Raw genomic sequence first — 23,182 nt, forward strand, 5'->3', positions numbered from 1 at the left:
TAATATTTAGACGAAAGACTTCAGGATCGGTCGAAATATGTATCGTAGACGATACGAGATCGTTAAGCGTGATAAAGAAGGAGAATAGCGGTGCGGGGAAGAAAAGAAAAGCAAGCAAGAGGTGCGAAGAGATGATTCCATAAAGAGAGAAGGCTATAAGGGGAAGGGAAGGGAAGAGAAGGGGAGAGAGAGAAGAGAAGAGAAGAGAACAGAAGAGAACAGAAGAGAAGAGAAAAGAAAAGAAAAGAAGAGAAGAAAAGAAAAGAGAAGAGAAGAAAAGAAAAGAGAAGAGAAGAAAAGAAAAGAGAAGAGAAGCGAAGGGAGAAGGAAACGAAAAGGAGGAAAAGAAAGGAAAACTTAGGCAAAATATTCGCGAAGGATAGTAGTTTTGGAAAAACGTGTATATGTGTGGGCGCGTGTGTATACATCAGTGGGCAAGATGGAGGAAAGTCAGCTGTTGATGACGGAACTTCCGGCATTGACGCCGAGTCGCGGTACAACGTTGCTTCATCGTTCAGGACATTATTATCAGTTACACCAGCCGCACCTGGCCGCGATACCGACGTCGCAGAGTCAAGGGATTCTTTACAACTCGAGTAACCCGCCGCCGCCGCATTATACTAGCGGTGCGACCGGTCTACCGGCATACGCACAAGGTCTTTCGTCGAGGCAACAACCGCAAGTAACTCCTCGCGGTACTGTCACAGTGAGCACGCATATCTCCTGCCTGTACCCTGAAATATTGGCGCTGATCTTCAGCTACCTCGAGGTCAGGGATAAAGGACGCGCCGCCCAAGTATGCACTGCGTGGAGGGACGCGGCGTATTACCGGTCGGTCTGGCGAGGGGTTGAGGCCAGGTTACACCTAAAAAAGCAGGCACCGGCATTATTCGCTAGTCTGGTAAGAAGAGGAGTAAAAAGGGTGCAGGTATTGTCGTTGCGAAGAGGTCTCGGCGATGTTTTGAAAGGTGTGCCAAACCTGGAGGCCTTGAATCTCTCGGGTTGCTGTAATATCACCGACACAGGCTTGATCAACGCTTTCTGTCAGGAATACAACACGCTTACCGAACTGAATCTTTCGTTGTGCAAACAAGTGACGGACATTTCTCTCGGTAGGATAGTACTGTACTTGAAGAATCTCGAGCACCTGGAGCTTGGTGGTTGTTGTAACATTACCAACGGTGGACTTCTCTATATAGCATGGAACTTGAAGAAGCTAAAAAGACTGGACCTACGAAGTTGTTGGCAAGTATCCAATCTGGGTATTGCCTATTTGGCCGGTGTGAATCGCGGGGCAGCCGAGGGTAATCTCGCGTTGGAACATTTGAGTCTTCAGGATTGTCAGCGACTGAGCGACGAGGCACTCAGGCACGTGTCTATCGGCTTGACCACTTTGAAATCCATTAACCTTTCGTTTTGCGTGTGTATCACCGACTCGGGGCTGAAACATCTTGCCAAGATGTCCAGCCTGCGCGAATTGAACCTTCGATCCTGCGACAATATTTCCGACATCGGTATGGCTTATCTCGCGGAAGGTGGCAGCAGGATTTCCTCGTTGGACGTGTCGTTCTGCGACAAGATCGGGGATCAGGCGCTCGTTCACATTTCCCAAGGATTATTTAATTTGAAATTGCTCTCGCTGTCCGCCTGTCAAATCAGCGACGAGGGTATTTGCAAGATCGCCAAGACGTTGCACGATTTGGAAATACTGAACATCGGCCAGTGCAGCAGGCTGACGGATAAAGGACTCTACACCATCGCGGAGAGTATGAAACACTTGAAATGTATCGATCTTTACGGATGCACCAAGATAAGTACCAACGGCCTAGAGAGGATTACGAAGTTGCCGCAACTGAGTACGTTAAATCTTGGTCTTTGGCACGTGCGGTGATTTTTTCTCAACCGTACAACACTATTTGCGTCCCCATAACACATTCTCCGTACGAGTGACGAACGACCGACCACAATGTCTCTTTGTGATCACGTGCTGATTACGTGCACGCCTCGATTCTCTTTTCCTTACCATCCTCGCGTATCGTGTCAAAGACGAGAATTTTCACTTTCCTACATGTATATATATATATACATACATATATATATAATATGTATATATATAATATAACTATATATATATAAATATATATGTATATATATAATATAACTATATATATATATATATGTATATATATACCAACCTTACGAACTGCACCGATATATTTTTTCGGTTCGTTACTCGTGCGATACTCGTTTACCAATTCGTTCCGACACACACACACGCACACACGCGCGCGTATGCACGCGCGCGCGCGCGCACACACACACGCACGCACACACACACACACACATACATACATACATACATACATACATACATACATACATACATACATACATACATACATACATACATACATACATACATACATACATACATACATACATACATACATACATACATACATATTATATACTTTCGTCTTTTGCGATGTGAAATATTTTCTCCAAACTTTATCTCAAAATTTTCAACGCTTCGTTCATCGCGTTCCGCTTTTAACGCGCATCATTGCAAACTACAATTTCAGGAATTCAGGAACGAATTCGAACGGTCAATTTTATAAATTTCCAGCATTCTCTTATATTTGCAATTTTGCTCTTTTTCTTTTTTTTTTCTTTTTTTTTTTTGATCTATTATAAAGATAGAGGCGAATATAGCAGTCAAAGACTGAACTAGACACTGCGTGGTCTAGTACCTACGCTCTTTTCGTGCTTTCCAAAGAATATATATACGTGTACACATACGTGACGGAAGACACGTATCGAGCTGTTCCTTTATTTCTTTACTTTTTTACATTTTTATCGTATCGGAGAACATGCGTATTTTCTTGTTTATACATACACGCGTGTGCGAACCTGTTTTACGTATAAATCTTTGTCTCTTTAAGGTACGAAAATATCCTGACGATGCGTAGTCCAAGTGTTGTACTTGATCGATTAGAACCATCCGCCGCCTGCACAGTGTCTTCGCGATATTTTGTACATTTCTCATCTCCCGTATACCAGCTATATGCTCGTGCATTCTCGCATCTAGCAACTGTGTATGATAATGTGTATTTGTATTCACCCGCCCATACGCGTGCGCGTGCGCGTGCACCACGCATGCACCAAGCAATCGGTCAAACATTTCACGTTACCGAAACATTTTTCTCGTCGTAATTATTCGTAATCGCGTTTTCGATCGGTTCTCGATCGATTCTCCTTCTACGAACACGCTTTAAGTTAACGCCGTTAAGTTTCCCGCGCATCGTCTCTTAAGTACCTAAGATTTTCCCTTCATTTTCGCGTCGCAGTTCTTTCTTCTTTTTTGTACGCCTTTGTCCATAGCGGAAAATTAATCGCGACTCGCTCTTTACCATATCTTTTTATTCGCGTGCCTTTTATAACGAGATCGTTGAATTTGTTGTATTGCACGAAGATTTTTTTTTTCGTCGGTCTATCGTAATTATCTGGCATATTATACCAAAGAATACGGAGATTAAGAAAATAACGCCTATAATCGTCCGATTCGTTCGTTTTCAACGTGATTCGATTTTAGTACGAGGTAGTATATACACGTAGGTATAATCGTTATGTTTGTATGGTTAGCGAAAATCGTTGCTCTTTTTCTGATAACGTAAGTTCGAATTTAGTATTATAATTGAAGAAAAAGAAGAAACGAGAGAGAGAGGGAGAGAGAGAGAGAGAGAGAGAGAGAAAGAGAGAAAGAAAGAAAGAAAGAAAGAAGAGAAATGTTATCGAATACGCGATTTTGTAGGCTCCAAGTTGTGTACGATACGATCATTTTGTCTTTGTACAAATTTTCACTAATAACAGACGCGTTTCTATTTTGTATAAATCATATCGAAACACGCATCTGTTTCTCGAAATCATGTAAGTATATACATATGTATATATAAGTATATACAGGGAAGAGAAAGAGGAGGAAAAGACGCGAGCGTGTGAAACGACAAAGATTAGTACACCCGTTGTATTACATCCGATATAGAAAATTTTTTGTTATCACAGAGAAAACCGTGGATTACGTTGATGATCTGTATACGAATGAGAAAAAGGTAAAGATAAGGTGTAGGTGTAAAGTAATGCATGCACATAGCGATAAACGAAATCAAATTCATCGATGGTACATAGCTTGTTCGTATCGATTTCATTTATTCGGTCAAGGTGCAAATAGAATACATATTAGAAGTAATAATCTGCGTTGTTGCGTCAGTGCTGATTCTAAACACGTTCCGAGTGGAACGGAATAGGTAAATTCTTCGTTTTATTATCGTTTCGTTTAATCGCGACGAATGTTCATTACGATTTTCTCCAATTTTCTCCGAAATACATACATGCTTTAACATTTTTTCTCCTTCCTAATTTCTACGTCGTGTATTTACATTTTTTGTTATTTGTATGTAAAGTAAAGGACGATCGTTGCTCGATATGTACACCGACTCGACAAAATTTTTAGACATTTGACTAGAATTTTTTAACTCGTTACCATTACGTATCTCCCGGTTACGATTTCTTCGTTTTATATTCGTATTATATTCAGTTGCTACTTATTAATAGAGACCGTTACTAAGATGATAATAAAAAGTTGATAAACAGGCAAACAATGCTGCAAAAGTGTTAAAGATTAAAAATGATTTTTAAAGAGACGATTAATTATTTTAACGATATACGGTTTAGTTTTTATTTTACTTTTAACGATTTATACGATCTTATAGTTTTTACGAGACAGATCTATCTCATTTTCTTTTTTTTCTTTTATTCTTTATAATTAATCGTACGTATGTTTTATTTTTCTCTTTTTATTTCTCTTTTCGTTTATTTTTCTTTTTCAGATCAACAGATTATTTTTATATTATTTATATCGGGTTAACGTAGATTCTTGTATGAAAGATTTTTTATTTCTGCAGAGAGATTAGCAAAAACGGTAAATCGATATAACTTGCTATTAATATGTTAAATAAGTTTGTGCCAGAGTTGATTTTTCGTTCGTATATCGAAATAAAAGAAAGAAAAAGAGAGGTAAAATTGTTTAAATATTTAAAACAATTTTAAATACTGTGCGATAGAAAAGACAAATATCGATCATTTTTTTTTGGAAAGTATTTTGAGTTTTGACTACTGTCGAATTTTGTTTTATTAATTTCCTTACTAGTAACAAGTTGATAGAAACGAAGATTGTAATTCGGTATTTATTTATAATTGAAAATTTTGTTTCGAGTTTTGAAAAAGTTTTTCTCAGATTTAACTTGATAGTTATACGTATACGTATGTGTACATTTGTATGCGGATGAGTATACGATATATTTGAAAATTTGTTGCAAAATATTAAAAGTGAATATTGAAAGTGATTCGATTCATCTTGCTTGTGACTGGTTAATCTTGCCACCTTTTGGATTGTTTCGTTATCTTTGATGAAGATTAATTGAAACAATGAAAGTAAAGAAGTAAAATGGAAAAATGCGTATCTAAAATTTTATTAAAAATTTGTTAAAACGATGAATCAACTTTTAAACAGTTTGACTTTTTATTACATCGAAACTGATGACTATTTCATGAATTTTATCTTACCGTTAAATTCGTTGATTTTACAAATTTTTAACGTAGGAGCATCAACTTTTTTAAGCCATTAGCATACTATGTTTTTATTTTCAGTATGGACCGTATATTTATTTTTTGACTCATTTTGCTACAACTACAAGCATTATTAAAATTTGAAATTTCTAATTCATAAGCATAATTTAATATACTAATATTTTGATAAATATTTATTTTTGTAAAAGTAGCTCATATATGATTACGATTTTGTTATGATTATTTTTTAGCAGATATTCGCACTATGTAAAAGAGTTTTCGTATAATGTTTTATGTTATTTATTCAAAAAAGACAAAATTTCGATTAAACGAAAAATTGAAGAATTTCGATGCAACTGTTCACATACTATACGTATTAAAAATAAGTTTATGCAATTAATTAAAAGATGTTTATTTAGGATCTTATCGATAAGCGTAACCTGAATTTCAATTTTCGATTTGTACAAGTAAATTTAATTGTAGTATAACTTGTACATATGTTAAAAAGTTTCGACCATTACATACTATTGATATAAATTATAAAAAAAGGTAATTAATGACAATCCGAATTTAATTTCTGTGTAATTACAAAATGTTATGGGAATGTATTCTTAAGTTATTGTTTTATAATATATAAATTGTTATTTCTACAAATTTTTTTCAAAAATGTCATTTATGATGGCATTAAAAACATCATATCTCGAATTATACGTCTTTCTAAAGTTGATGATAATAATTGCTATAACCGACATTGTTGTTAAAATATACTGCTTTCTATATTTTCATACTTCTGATTATTGTACCGTTAATATATCGTAAGGAATTCGCAAAAACGAATCGCATAGCAAATCGATAACAGAAATAACATCTAGTGATATACGCGACAAAGTTTTGCTAGATAGTTTATAAACTTTCTTATAGATTATCCAAAGTTATCTTTCTCAAGGTCAAACGTTTCTCGGCAAATGTTTTCTTCGCGCATTACGACTTATCATTTCTAGGGTATTCTTTCTTCTTTGTATCATCTGTCGGTAATAGTCTACGTTCGGTATTTTATACTCGACCGAAATGGTTGCAAATGCATTTGAATAATGTAGGAAATTATCTAGTTTCCTGCGCATAGAAAATCTCTTCAAATGAACGAACGACGATCGTAGCACGTGAATACTGTTTTCATCCAAATGCATTTCTTTGCATTGCAATTGAATTATTACCAACAAAAACGCACTTACTATGGCAAACAGAGTTGTTGGAAAGTTCTAGTCAAATGCATGGAAATTTGTTCGAGTCAGTGTTTATGAAATATTTTTCAACCTACCACAATTTGAAAAGTGAAGTGCAATCGATTTATATATTTTCAACGTGTAATTTTTGTTATGTATCGAACTTCATCTAATTTTTATTAATAACAAGTATAATAATTCGTTCCTTTTTTTTTTTTTTTTTTTTTTTTTTTTAAAAATTTTTTTTGTAATTCTTCGTACATTTATCTGGTAGTTTTTACTTGGCGGTAAGGATAAACAGATAGTTGTAAATTATTTCTGTTCCTAAGTATTATTTTTTACCGCAGTTGTATGTTACCATGCTCATTGAAATTCAGAGGATGCATACCTAGGGACGTACATATATTCGCATGCGTCTTGTTTTTGCAGGTCGATTGTTTTTACACCGAGTACTCGAAAAGCATTAAGCTCATTAGGCATATTATCTTGTTATTACGAAGTTGTATACATTTTTAACTGAAAAATTATACGAAACGGATTTTCCTTGAACAAAAACGATACGTAAAATTCATTACGGCATTGGCTATAAACGTGGCGTGCAGAAACAAGGCAAATATGTTTTATAATTTTTAACGATTCACTGTTCTCGTTGAACGTGTTGACACTGCGAAAAGTGATTGCGTTTGTTAATCTTTTATAATATATTTCTTTAAATGTTAATACAGTTCATTTGTATTTTTACAAATATGTTTTTTTTAATATCCTACACAACACTCACGCGTGTGTACACGCATACATGATTTTTTTTTATAGGAATTTTATGTACGAATTTTTGTAAAATTTATTAGTCCATTTATTATTATTATTATTATTATTATTATTATTATTATTATTATTATTATTTGTGACTTAATTCAATTGCACCTATTTATATGTACATTAAGTTGAACTTTGTTGCGTTGAAATTTTGTATCAAATTTTTTATTGCTTCTTCAAAAGCTTTTTTTATGATTAGCGGTAAAAGATCAAATTTTTTTCGTACGCAACGAGTATTAAATTGTAATGGAATTTTTTATTGAATCGGGTACATAATGCCTACTTCAACCTAACCTAAAGCGGGTAAAGGACAGATTGATATACGTCTATACGTATCATCGGATTAGACGTTTATCAAACTAATTACACGGTATCGTATTACTTATCATTTTAAATTGTTAGTCTTTATACTGTACATTTTGTACAGCGATTGAGAAAAATTTTAAAAGAGTAAGTTTTTATTAAAAGATAATGGCAGCAAAATGATGTTACGATAAATTAAAATAAAGGAATGCGTTTTAATTTACTTCCAGTTTATATATCTTGTAGTAAAATTTCATTATCTTTACATTTTAATCCTACAGAAATACCATTTCATTAGTGCATGTAATTTTACATAAATTTCTTCTTTATTTTTATCTTCTTGTGTCTTTATTGAAATCGAGAATATGAATACACTATAATTTTCTTTAATTTTCAATCTTTCTTTTTATTCTATATATTAAAAATAATTATTATATTCGTTTAATCGAGAGATGGTTAACATATAGAAGAAGCTGTATATATTGGTAGAATTTTCTTTTTCTTCCTTCCTGTGATAATTTTTAGCTTCCTTCCACATTTTCGGTTCAAATAATAATCAACATTTTACAAAATATCCTCCTAAATTTTGATCATAAATTTGATTAGCTATTTCTCGGATTGAATTAATACCGTTGTGCAGCATGGTAAATTTATCGTTACTTTAAATGGAACGTGTTCTTTACATTTCAGATGTATCTCAAATTATTAAACGGATAAAACGATCAAGTTTTAGAAAATAATATCTGCTTGAAAGTCGAAAGTAGTTTTCTCACTCACCGTTATGTATCCGTTGAGAAGCTTGAGAAGTTCCTAGAACACGTCAAAATCGGTGAACGCGAGTGAACCATGTATGGGCATTCGGGCGATGTAGCAAAGATTATTTTAAGCATACCTGGTGAAGCCAGCGGTATAGCTACCGAATGAATTTGACGATGCTCCGAAAGAAGTCTACAAAGCAATCCAAGCCGAGTCGAATCAGACTCGCTTTCCTTTCGATCCGTGCCATATTTACCTACAATGGATAGAAAGATCGAACCACGTTAGTAGAAGCTCGAGCCGGTACGAATCCCACGGCGCGTGGATCGGCGATTGTAGCGCTTGGTTCGGTGAGTCACGCGTCGTGGTATTGTGTCCTTAATCTAGATTCAGAACAAACGTTGCACCGTGTCGGATCCTGCACATTCGATGAATGTCGGTACATCAAAGGAAAGTGCTCTTTTTATACGAATGAATTTTGGTGGATTTTCAAATAATCGTTTGTATCGTGCATATCGCATATTTACATTTCGTGCGTTCTTGCGAGATCGTGCGTAGATTCGGGTAACTCTGCGCAACCTTGGGCGCAGCCACTTTCCGCGCAATCGCATTACGAATTGACGTATTATTACGACATCGTTTTAATACTCTGGGATTTTGATTCTGTTTGTTATTTATTTAAATAGGATTCAATACTTTCAGAAGTATGCTTAAAAGATTTTATCATGGTAACATAATGGTTCAAAGTTTCTGCAATATCGAGTCCGATGCTCAAAGTAATTTCAAAGAAGCATTATTTTTCTGCAATGGTTATAAAGCACCGAATCCAGTGAAGTTTTAATATATGTTTTTATCGCTTCTACAGTGAGTTAAAGTTATCGATATCTTAAAGAGTTAATAGAAAAGTGAGAAATAATAAGATAATAAAAGAATTTTTTTTTAAATCCGATTTCAGTTGACATTTCATGAAATAGAAAGTAAAGTAGTAACATGAAATTTTCACTTTGATACGATTTTTCTAGGACTAACGAATTAATTAACATAAATTTTTTCTCTAGTTTAACCCTCATTTATTCCTTCTTATTATTTATGGATTCAAAATACAACGAAAAGAAATGTAATTGGTTATATATTTTTGCTTCCACAAATTAATTTTTGTAGCGTGGGATAAAATAATAGTATAGTAATCAAAATTTACATCTGTGTTACGAAGATCATCATTTTTTTGCTTTTTAACATCTAATAAGCAATTTACAATCGTTTTGTAACTTTTTATATTTATTTCCATTTCTATCCGTTTGATTAAATCAGTTTTGTCATAAATTAATTTTCATTCGTATTTACTAATTTAAACATCATTAGCATTAAATATTATATTTGTATTATGTATATTAATCCATTAACTAGAGATGACGACTTAACTCGTCATTGGTTCACTTTCAGAACGTGTAAAACGAGGTAGATTGTTACGGATATTTGAAAGCGTTAAATTTATACAATGTGATGAGATATTTTCAATTGTTTCTTCATTTGCATTTGTTTATGCCGAAAAAGAGTGCACTTCTAAAAAATAAGTGCGCAAAATGAAACAGTTTGTGGTTCACCGCTATTCCAATATGTACAGTTCGCTTTAGATTCTTATTGCTATTAGTTTTTATACTAATTCCGTCACTGTTATATTTTTTTTTCAACGCGAATAAGTCTCCTGGTCGTAATTTCAGCACTGGTCAAGAGTTTCGAGTCGTTAGCATTATATCGAAAAGAGCTTATTTTTAGTGCGATTTTTTAAAAAATAATTTCTACAAATTCGTTTTGCATCATACATATCTGTTTGTAGTTATATATTTTTCTATTTATATGGTCGGACCTAGCTTTATTTTCTTAGTTTTAGGCATTGAAAAAATGAAAAAAAAAAAAAAATTCTAGAATATTCTTTGAAATCACTGTTTTGACATACGTGTATTACTTAAGGGCAATGTTTAAATCTTTTTTCAGGAAAAATAGAAAATCGAAGGAAACTTCGGAAAAATCAAAGTTTCGTTTACATAGGAAAATAAGAGTTACATAACTCTGTAACGAATAAATATTTTTAGGCATTTTTTAACGTTATGGAAACGTCAGGCTATAATCTATCGAACTACTGCACTCGCTTTTGCGAGATTTTCAAAAAGTATAATTATTTTGAGACCTAAAGATGGAGAATTTTTATGATAGTTTATTACGCAAATGAAAATGAAGAAAATTAGATATGTATCAACATGATTGTATATTGGCAAAAGAATAGACATTTCATATGGCACACACGTTGCAATACCGAATGCGATGATTTTTGCATACTGGCTTTTTACAAATGGCAAGGCAATAAAAGTATTTTTATTTCATTCCGACTGCCATGTCGGACACCTTTTTCGTTTTTGAAGTTTGTTTTCCATGGATTCTGAACGCGATGCTGGTGTGTCTAGTACATCGCATATCAAATGTCTTATGTTTCCTTGTAACGTTAGCAGGTATTTCTAATAGAGTTTGTAAATACATACGTATGGTTTTATCAAGCTTAGAACTAAATTTGTTAAAAATTCGCGTCGCGATAAAGAATTATTATTTGTTCTTAGATTGTACAAAGTATTGGAATTTACGTTCGCTTGGCCCAGCATGCTGTACGCGTATGTTTAGCACATTTGGTGAAATGTATCAGTACCTTCTTTGGTCTTGTTAGTAGAATCATTTTAGGTTTGCCGGTTGTCTCATTCAGATCACCTCGTTTATGAATACTAGATAGCAACAGAACTATTTTGTATCGTTTTGGAGCATATGACATGGAGTATAGCATGAAATCACTTGTATATGCATAATACGATGTTCCTGCACTTGCAGCTGCAGTAAACGATCTCGACACCTCGCCTTCGTTTTTCGTAAAATATTTGTCACGTTTATCGTATATCGTTGTTTTGTTTTCAATTTACCGACATAAACCAAATATTGCATGTAATTATTCGTTCCAAATTATAAAATGTCTTGTTACAACTCGGAATTTATCAAATTTGATGCTTGAGTATTGTTACTAGACCCTGGATGTTCATGGAAATGCATATTTTTATGGAAAACGGATAAAGCAATGGGATCTGGTCAGAAATATGTTTTGCGATTAGGCAATTCTAAAAATATCTTCTTTATTTTGTACTTTTTCCATAACGAACATATTTTGGTTTTATGTGCTCAAAAACACACGCGATATGTTAGATACGTATTTCGTTCTCATGTGGAATATGTAATTAATTTAGTTTATCAGTGAGTCTCGTATCATAATTGTATAGTGCCTGTGTAGAAATATGTAATTTGTGCTAATAATACGCATAAATAAAGTTGTAGTCTTTAACTTTTTCTTAGGCATAACAGTCTATATTTCAAATTCAAATACATAGCTTAGTTTTGGTTACTTTAACGATCATAGTGATCAAGAATAGTACGAATAAAGTATTTGTATTTTTCAAGGTTTTTCTTAATAATGCCGAAAGGCCAAAGAGGCAGGATACATCGAAAAGTTTTTCGCACACAAAGTGATTTTTACGAATAATACGGAAATAATGCTTTCATTTATTGTAAGTTGAATTACAGTACATCACAATAATTGCGAAAGATATTATCAACGTTGTATAATTTTTTTCATATTATCATATTTTTGTGCATTTTCTTTTGCATATTTATGTTGGATAAGCAGCCGAAGTCTAATCATGCCGAATAATGTTGTTTTAAACCGGTCACGGAACTCCAAAAGCTATTCATCGATAGTGCAATATGTGGTCGGGAAATGGTGTAAAAAATGTAAGTTTGTGTAAATGTTTCGATGGGCTTTAGAATAAATGTTTTCTTCCTTTTTAATTTTAATTACAACAGCTGCTCATCAGCGATTTATCAGCAGTTGTAATCAACGAATATAAACACTTGAAAAAGAAACTCCTAATGTTTATCAATGATTATTAATTTTCTTAACTCTGATACTACTAATGTCTATGAATTTCTTGTTCAGTCGTTTGGCTCCATTCTTTTAAGCCTTCTAACGTTGTTCTTTTCGTTGAGCAGATATTTTGATATTGAGTCTAATAGCTGTTGGAGCGATGTTTCAGTCGGTTATTATGAGATTTAGCATATCGTTTCACGTGGTCGCGCTTTAGAATGAATGAAAAGATCATGTTAATTTATAGAAAATAATTGATTCAACCAATTATATAATGGCTATTGTGTTCAGTAACTGTTTTCCATCATTCTGCTAACAATTTTATCTCTTCATCCATATAAAACATATTTAATCTTTTTTTCTTTCTTTTTTCAAAAAATTCAGCTACGAGTTTTTTGAAATCTTAATATTGGAATATTTTCTCGTTTAAATTGTTTTGTGACGAATAAAACAGGTAGAAATCTGATGGAACGATATCGGGTGTATATGAGGAATGCGTCAAAGTATTCCAATTCACTTGAAGCAATTTATTTTGCGTCACAATGGAATCGTGATGAAATATTACGTCCTCGCGGTCCACCAGACTCAGACGCTTTCCTTTTATCGCTTTCTTTAATTTTTCTAATTATTAACGATATCTTTCGGAATTGACGTCCTGTAATAGCTCATAATATAATAATAATTCATAATATAGGATTTTTGCTCAATCTTACCATACAGGCAACAGAACTTTTTGTGAAGTCTAGCCTCTGATAGAGGATATGGATAGCGAGGACGACGAAATAGGAAATATAAACGAAATATACTCAACAATTATTATAATCGAACAATAATTAAAAACGCTTTTTAATAATTTTACACACGCTATGTTATTTTTTACAACAGTACCATATAATACATACCGATATAAGATAGATAAGTGATAGGCGATCAATGGTCATATTTCAGTGTCGCCACCTGGTGACTTTCCATAACTATCAAAAACAATCCCACACAGGATCGGTTGCTCGTTTCTTTGTCTCCACGTTCCTCTCACGAATAACATTGTAGTATCGAATTCATTTCTCGCTTTCTGTTCGCTAGTCGACCCAAAAATGGTTCAATCTCCAACATAGTCGTACCTACGAACGTTCTAGCAATTTTGCTTTTTCCTATAAATAAGCGTGGTACGCATACGTCTAACCTCAAAGTGTAACCAGTTTGTTTTACGTGCCTATGTGCAGTCGACTTATCGAAATTTCGTGTATCAGCGACTTCCATTCCTTGTTGAAATTCGTAGATTTTCCTTCATTACGTTAATTACAACACCATCGTCAATGATAGTAGATCACTCAGAGCGAGGCTATCTCTTGGGAAAAAATCATCACGTTTGAATTTAACAAACCATCTTTGAACAGACTTTGAACAAGTTTGAGCAGACTCAGTAGACTTACTAGACACCACAAATATTTTTCACGGTCTTTCTAATCTTGCTTTCTCTACGAAATTTGAACATCATGATAACACGCAAGTGATATCTAGCGTTGTCGATATTAATTTTCAATAAAATTGTAAATCCAATTCCGATTCACTCGGAATTTGTAGTGTAATATCGCGGATCAATTAGGTTGCTCGTTTGAATCGAAGTCACGTGGATTATCTGATAGAAAAAGCAGGCAGATCTCAAAACTCACCAGCAAAATCACCCGGATTGCCCTGTGCAGTCCCTTTATATTCTATTCGGTCCTCTCTCTAATCAGGGTGACGCACAGTGGAGTAAAACGCGAAAAAGCTGGCCAGTCTTTGAAAGCGCTAAAAGAACAGTAATCATGCTCGTAAAACTACCTTACACTGTCGTTTTAGGGAGCACTGATCACGAATCTTATATCCAATTAATGCTTAAATTAATCCTTCATCGGTAAATAGTGTTTGAGATTGTCGATTGCGAACACGGTATTATTTTGAAATTTAAGATGAACGTTGATGAAAAACGTTCTCATAAAATGGCAAAGTTTTTACTTTGTTTTAAATAGACCTCTGTTCACAATTCATTTACTTAATGGAAGTGATATTATTGAATATATAATAAAAATAGTATACGAAGCCTATTTATATACATTATATTTATATTTAATTGCTATTAATATTGTATGGAAGTGTTCAATTAAGTTAACATCGAGTTCTATAGAAAGATGGATACAAATTAGTTACAATTTAGCATTTAACGCGTAGGAAAATACAATGTTTTGTGGAAAGAGTTACATTTTCAATCCAAAATCGTATAATCAAGGTACAGAGATTTACCTGTAATTTCAGATGATATTATACTACGATATTTTAGAAAAATTTCTAAATTTTAAAATTTCCATCGGTAGAGATTTCAAAGCTAGGTTTTCAACATCTACACGTAATCCCATTTTTGATAAAAATGTCTCCTGAATTATTTTCTTTTCATTGATCACAGCTCCTTTGTATCATCTTTCAATTCTGCCTTCCGCTTTTTCAGAGGCAATTTGTACGATATATGCAACGAACAGTGACGGAAATAAATATGAAGTGGAAACCCGCTTATCCGGCTGAAACGGGACCGGATAGATGCGGATAATCCGTAAAAATCATTAACAACGCTGATAATATAATTTATATTTTATTTACTTATTGCACTCTTTATATGGAAATTTATAGTATAATTATAGTCGCAATACGAAGAAAGACCAGATATCTGATTTTTTAAGACGTCTCTTTCTTCTCTGGAAACATAATGCGTTTTCCTTTTGTTCGTTTTGGCCTCAATGGACGACACAACCGCGTGGATGATGGCCCAGGATTTTCCTATAATATTTTTCATTTGTGACATTTTTTAATCTCAGTGGCACATAATATCTTAGAAATAAAAATTGATCGTCTAGATCAGTGTTTCTCAACCCTCTTTTGGGTCGTGATCCACCTCGATTTCTCAAACATTTCAAACAACAAAATTCTGCAAAAGTAGAACATGCATAAATAGATATTTCAAATGAAAACAGAAAACTGTTTTTAATTTGAATATAAATTTTGTATTACTCTTATATATTATAGAAGATAAATCGATGTTAATGGAATCGTTGAACCCGATATTAGGGCTGCAAAATGTTTTTATTTGAGGTATTAATTTGACACACCGTTCACTGTACTAAAGTCATATTGAACTAAATATAACAGGAAAGGAAATATAATAGTAATTATTTTGCAGGACTAGTTGAATTTGGGTATTTCGTTTCTCTCTCGTCACAAAGCTATATTATTATCTTTTTTATATCCAAATAAAGTTTTGATGGTCTCACCATTTTGCATTGCCAAGAATTTTTGATGTTGCGTGGTCATATATCCAAGGCGGGAAATCCGTTTCTTTTAATTCAGAAAATCTGTCGTTTAAATCATAGGCCATATTATTCAGGTGATCAGTAATAACAATAGCAGCATCAGTTACCTCATACTTATTGGGCCAATAAACTTAGTGAAATTTTTTAGCTTAAACATTTTTGTCCTCGGAAATGTTATTTGCTCTATGCAACTTATTTAGCACATTCAGTTTTTCAAGGATATCTGATAAACAACTTATTACAAATGTTTGTAGGTGTTTCACTTTAGATGTATCATTCAAAAACATACCGATGATATCAAATATTTCCAAGAATTTCTTCAAGCAGTTTCCTTACGAGAGACCTCTCAGCTTGATGAAAACAAATCTCACGTAACCTGCACTTTTAGCGTCGCAAAATTGCTCGGAAAGAAGCTAAAATTTGAAATTACTTTTAATACAGTAGATGCATTTTAGTTTCATTTTCTTCAAATTTTCGTAGTAACGGAAATAAGACGTTGGTTTAAGCGAATCACCCTATATATATGTGGGATTGGAATAAGTACTGCCCTGGAAGAATGTCAAGTGTGCCTGGGCTTAGAATGAAAGTGACCATGTGCGCGAGGATCGATTGCAATGAATGTTCATGTTAGAGTGAAAGATTAGAGATGCGTGCAGAGTGATTGAAGTGCCGGGCTCACCGAGGTTGCGTGGAAAAGAAGTGTGATTGCAAAGGAAAGCCTGGGTATGGAAAAGGACAGAGTGAATGCTTAATCAAGGGTGCAAGGGCGCGGGCAGCGGCAGTCCTTCACGGTCCTCAAGATAGTGTCTAAGTAAAAGTCGAGCGTACCCGTAGCGGGTCTCTAGTTTCGTAGCCGATAATATAAGTTTATTGTATTTGAAGAGGTAGTAAAGCAACATTACTTTAGCCCATCCACCCACCCCGATCCAACATATATATGTTTCACGTAATGGCGGTATAGGAAAGAGCGGTAGCGAATGAAACGTCCAAGTCCACGTTGCACTATCGCACATGAACATGCGGTGTCATGCACGTGTACACGATTCATTTGCGTTCGAAACTCAGGGGTAGTCAAGGCTAAGTGACCGTGTATGTGTCACGATATCTGCATCGTGCAATATGGATCATGGATGTACAGTAATGCTCGCGTATATGACCACGAACCTGTCCGCGTACATGGCCAGGATTTATCCCCGCTATTTCTTAAAGCTGCCTGCTCAAGGCGATGCTCTATCTTTATCTACTACTCCGTGATTATCTACGGCAAGCGTAAAATTGATCACTGATTCTGGAAATTCGATCCCGATTGGTGGCCATATACGCGGGTATTACTGCATACGATTGCGTCACATCCCGATATGTAAATGATTTACGGAACTATTTTTATTTTATTCCCGTTACACTTTTCAATTGATTCTTTTTTCATTCGGAAGTATTTTTTCATCCGAAGCCCTTTTACGATTTATAATTTTCTTACTTCGTATATACGAGGGGGCAAGTGAGTTTCCACCACACTTTGCTTTCAAAAATTTATTGTGCTTTAACTTAAAATGCATCGGAAATGAGTACAAATATTTTCGTAGTAACTTTGAAAGTAATGCCGTCGATATTAATACAACAAAAGTTACGTGTCCATAAAATAAGTAATCGCCATAAAAATAATAATTAAGTACAAACGAGACGAAAGTTACAAGTGTCAAAAAAGTGTCATTACACATAAATGTATTTTGTTCAAATTGTCTGAATTTTATATTTTGATCATAGTCGATGATTTTTAGAGCTTTCCTTCATTTTTAGAACCATTCTTATATGCTTTTATATGAAAGCTACTAATTTTTTCGCCTGCGAAGGCTCAGTTTTAATCCGTTCCTTTAACAGACATTGTTTCAATCGCTCCTTGTTTCTAATATTATGCTTATGAATAAGTCTGCTTAGTTCCACAAATACTCGACTAGATTTAAATCGGTCGATTGGGGCGAAGTTGCCCTGGCACGTTGTATAGCAACCATTCCTTAACTTTTCTAGCCGTATGCTTATTGTCGTTGTCCTGTTCGAATATGGATGACGACGCCAAGCTCAACTTTTACACATTGTTTTGCACATTTTCTTTCAAAGTACACTTCCACACGAGAACATGCCACCACCATACTTTAAAATTGAACACAAATGTTTAATTTATTTTAGAGCACTTATTAGGTTCTCTTCGCATTGTAGCTCAGTCATCTGAACCAAATACGTCAAATTTACTCTCGTCGATAAATAATACCGAGTTTCAGGAAATTATTCACTCGACCACGTGATTTTCTGTAAAACTCATTCGTTTCGTCCCATTGACTTTACTAACGAAGGGTGTTTTCTAGCTATGCGGTCATCGTAGCCTGTTTTTCTCATGATCCTGCACCCAGATGTGGGTGCAACTTTCATATGATCATAATATTTGATATTATGGTTGATACGATCATGATATCATAGTCAGTTTCAATCATACTAGCCAATTTTAGAGCACTGCCTTTTAGTTCAACTGTAATAGTATTTAAATTTGTACGTTCATATGAAGCTTCGGATTTCGATGAACGTCAGTTACATTTTCGATGAACGAAAATTTTTGTTTTCTGGTAACTCTTTATGATATACTGGACGGTAGAGTGTTTCCTTTTGTACTAGAAATTTCTTGCAGTCACTCGCCCTTTTTCCTCAATTGCACTCTTAATTCTCATATTGGAATTTAATGAAATTACGAACCTCTATTTTTAAAATTAAGTTGACATTTAACGTGTTGCAGTTCTGCTTCTATTAGCCACGAAGACATTACTGACACAGTACTTCCTACCTTTTCGGTATTTCATACGACGTTTCGTTTTTTTATACATTATTTTCCTTGTTTATGTTTCTATACGAAAACATTTTTGACGTTACTTTCGTTGTCTTAATTTTCAGCGTACATTTACGAGCTAACTATTAACGTAATCTTAACAGTTATGCATACGTAAAGCTTTTAGATCGCACGATGTGCAAATTCGTTTCACATGTACGCTATACTATCACGATTATTTTTTTATTTAGTTGCAAAAATACAAAAATGATAAAAAAGACTCGAAAGTGCAAACACTAGACACAGTATCAACGAAACGCGTTAAATGACAAATCATCCGAATCAATTAAAGTCAAACGAAATCCATGACTTAACAGTTTCGTAATCAGCTTTTTCTATTAATTTTCATTGCGTCTTATATTTTCAAGCGTTATCTAATGACACAGTAACTCGTTTAAACTGCATTTCATAGTTACGCAATCCAAAAAATTGGATTTTGACAGTTCTTTCACGTTTTATCGCGCTATGTAATATTACCTTGTCACCCAACTCGGTTGACGTCACGTCTGCCAGACATCGAGGGGCGAGCCTAAGTCGATGGTGACCTCACCCTTAACGGTTCTTCGAGAGGTCACCACATCTGTGGAACACATCCGCGACCTTCCCAAACTTTCACCGTGAAATGGCCACCATAAACCCAGGTCGTCTCCTGGCCTGCCTAGTGCAGAGAAAGAATACCGCGATCAAGCCTATCGATTGTTGTAAAGACAAAGATACCGATTCCGTCATCCCTGGGTAATACATTAAAATTTTTATCCTTGCAATTTTCTACGAAGTTATCCCGTGTCTCTTTTATGCAGCCAAGCCATTGTCTTCGATGCATACAGCCTGTGTACTTCCGTCATCGAAACCAATACAAGAGCAAAGAAATAAAATTAATCTTCGAAATAATTTCCGTAACTTTTATTTTCTGTAACTTCGCTCCATCTATCTGTTACTTGGCGAATGCCTTCGTTGAGAAAACTTGGTAATTTTGATCGAATACAGCTATCTATGCTTTCTCGGACTGGGACAATTGTTGTAGAGCGCATATGATGTTGAAGCGAACGAAGTAGGTGGTAATCGGACAGGACTTTGGCGGAAAATATAAACAAAATAATCGCGTGATCAATGTTATGGGTGATTACAGCCGATTAGCTGCAAACGTCGAACCTCAGGGACGAAAACTGAAGAACCCTTGCTGAAGACCCTTGCATCCTTAGCAGCTTTTTTCCAGTCCTGTTCTGATCACGCGTCCTTCGCATGCAGTTTCTTATATTTCCTGCCGGTTCTCGTTGAACCATATATAGATCTGACGAATAATCTAACTATGACGAATTTCAAAACCTAGTGCATAAATGAGATTGTTCGTCTTTTCTGCGACACGTGATCGAGCGTTGTTGCGCTGTAAACTCATTTGCTTCGTTTCGTCACTCTTATAACACTGCTTTTTTCCAATGCATCGCTTAGACGGATAAATTAATGATAATACTTGATAATACATTAATAATTCGACCAGGATTCAGCAACTCGTAATACACACTACACACTTCATATTCCACCAGATGTACGGCAAAAGTTTTCTTCCACGGACATCGGGTTTTAGCGTCGATGTCGTTGTTGTTCAGGATTTACTCCCGGCTTTTATCTTTCGGGTTATCGCATATCCATTTTTCATCATCTAGAATGATTTTATACAGAAAATTCTCTATACCGAGTCAGCAAAGACTTACATATGTATTAAAGGTTATATATAAACGAATAGAGCACGTTTCGTTTGTATTGATTATATGTAATTAACATTTAAAACTGCGCTGTCCACCGGGCATTTCTCGGAAGTAACACGAACTGAAATTCACTAAATTAAGAACATTAAAGATGACTAGGGATAAATAACACGATCCAAACATGAAATAAAAAAATAGCTTTTCAAAATTTTAATATTGTTTTAGAGTGTGGTATCGTTCAAAACATGTCAGTTTATGCAATAGCACATTACAATATTCGCAAATGTATCGCGTGTAACCAGAAAACGAGAAACGCGTTGCTAAGGTCAAAATGGGAGGTCTCCCCGATCGGTCGGGCACCGACTTACTTTAAAATGGGGAGATCTCCCCGATCGGTCGACTAAGTGTTAATAAGCGTGTTAATTAAAGTAATGAAAGATAACTAAGGTGCGTGTTTCTGTTAACCGAATAACTTTTACAGTAACTAATAGAAAATAAAATTACACCGAAAATGTCTTTGGTCTGTGTCTGAACAATATCTTGGAGAATAATACAATTGCTCCACGTTTCTCTCATCCGTTATTTACACTGAATGTTTATAGTTTGTCGACAAATATGCACAAAATAACACCACGCGATTGAAAGTGTACGAAAAACGGATTGGTCGATGGAAAATAGCTAAGCTTAAGCTTACTATTAGGCAGTTTTGCTCATTTAACTTTGGCCAAGGAAGCAAGACCATAATGGTCAGGTCTAATTCTGTCGATAGTGACAATTGTTTTTCTAATCAAATTTTTCTCAAGGTATCATGGCCTCCTCTTCACAGAGTAGAAATGCTCAAAGTAATTTATGTAGCATTTTTGTATAGACCATCCTTAACGATAGAATCATTAGATTCTTGGAGACTTACCTGAAATCCGTGAAAGGAACTTTGACTTCGAATCCTTATATGAGGAAGGATTCAGCAAAACTGGATTGTATCGGCATTAGGATTATTATTATTATAATTGTGGATTTTGATTCTCATCTTAAGTATATATTCATTGACTTTCAATGCCTATTTGCCTATACTTTGTCTAATGCTTATTTAATAGCGATAAGTTTCCTTTAATTTCTTTACAGTAACAAATGGATCCTTCTTTGCTTCTCTCGCAATCTCTCGAGCCTGACCAGCTGATGCTTTTCTTTTTCCACTCGATCTAATAGCATTTTCCGATATTTTCAGTCTTTTGACAAATCTTTCGAGCATCTTCTTTTCATATTCCAATTTCTGTGCTGATTTCTCGATAAGACTTGCCTTTCATTTCTTCCTCGTAGACTTGCATTCGTTCGGATGCATTCGTTTCTTTCGTTTTTGACATACTAGAAGCGATCAGTTGTTAACGATATCAAGTTTCTTAACTTACTTACAAACTATTACGTATTTTAGAATTGTTAGCGAGGTAATGGACATGCACGTGACATTTAGAAACTATGACATTTAGTGACAGACTATATTCGCAGACTATGTATATTGTATACGTGTTACATTGTAGGAACTGAATAGCGATAAAAATATATTTTATCTCTTTGGTGTGATTACAAATATTTGGATTTAATATATAGGGATTCTCGCGTAAAATCTCAATCATAGCGTCACAGTACGTCTGTAAATCACATTAAACTTTAGATTCGAAAAATACATTTTACAAAGAAATTAAATAGAGAATCGTTTAGCTTTTCATAGATTTATAGAATGCTATAGAAAAATTAAGTCTGTACTTCTGTACGAGTCTGTATAATGAATTTGCGGTTTGAAGTTAGTTACATTCCAAGATTTCCCCCAATTCTGTTATTCGAGAGTAGGGAAATTGTTGATTTCGAAATCATACGATGCACCTTTCAAAATTCAAAAATTCAAGTACTTTTTTCTTTCTAAATTGAAAGAACATACTCAATTAATACAAGGACGATGAATACTGTCTAATGATTGCATCTGATGATGACGCTAGCATTATCCAAGTCGACCTCGCTGACACACCCCACTTTATAAATATTCTACTGATAATCTCTTCGCTATAACCAGGTAATCTACGATGTTATCTGGACCTTCAGGGTGACAGTAAAAGGTTAATCTTTGCTTGAAATGTAATCGATTTTGGCACTAAATAGCCAGGCTTTTTATAAAAGGTACCAGGATGAATTCAGTCAACCTGATATCATACTTCGTGCTCCAGCTTGTTCAATTTTCGTCAAAGTTCTTGATATACATTTATTCGTGTAGGTATTATTTCAAGAGAATAATTCAACATCGAAAATAATACAAAGATAAAACCGAAACGTTCCTTTTCCAATATTACTCGTTCAGATACATTGCACACGTTCTACGCGCGCCGACATTGTACTCTAAAGAGCAGGCGAACATGCAGCTAGCTTAAACCTAGTATCTTGTATTTCCCTAACAGTTCTTAACCACTTGCGCTACTCGCATCGTTAGCAAATCTATAAACTGTCATATATTCATGTCATTGACAAATCTATTACGTAACACCTCATATTCCATCCAATAATTCGGATCTAAAGACTCGTTTAACCCTTTGACTGCC

At 34.6% G+C, this 23,182-nt stretch overlaps 1 protein-coding gene across 1 annotated transcript; it reads left to right on the forward strand.

Annotated features, from left to right (window-relative positions):
- Positions 1 to 319: 319 nt before the first annotated feature.
- Positions 320 to 2,025, forward strand: Ppa (F-box and leucine rich repeat protein partner of paired). The gene has a single exon (XM_017901049.1). It carries the CDS (start codon positions 440 to 442, stop codon positions 1,889 to 1,891), a length of 1,452 nt encoding a protein of 483 aa, XP_017756538.1. The 5' UTR covers positions 320 to 439; the 3' UTR covers positions 1,892 to 2,025.
- Positions 2,026 to 23,182: the final 21,157 nt, after the last annotated feature.

The sequence above is a fragment of the Eufriesea mexicana genome, unplaced genomic scaffold (assembly GCF_001483705.2).
Source record: "Eufriesea mexicana isolate 0111107269 unplaced genomic scaffold, ASM148370v2 scaffold1457, whole genome shotgun sequence".
NCBI classification, from domain to species: Eukaryota; Metazoa; Arthropoda; class Insecta; order Hymenoptera; family Apidae; genus Eufriesea; species Eufriesea mexicana.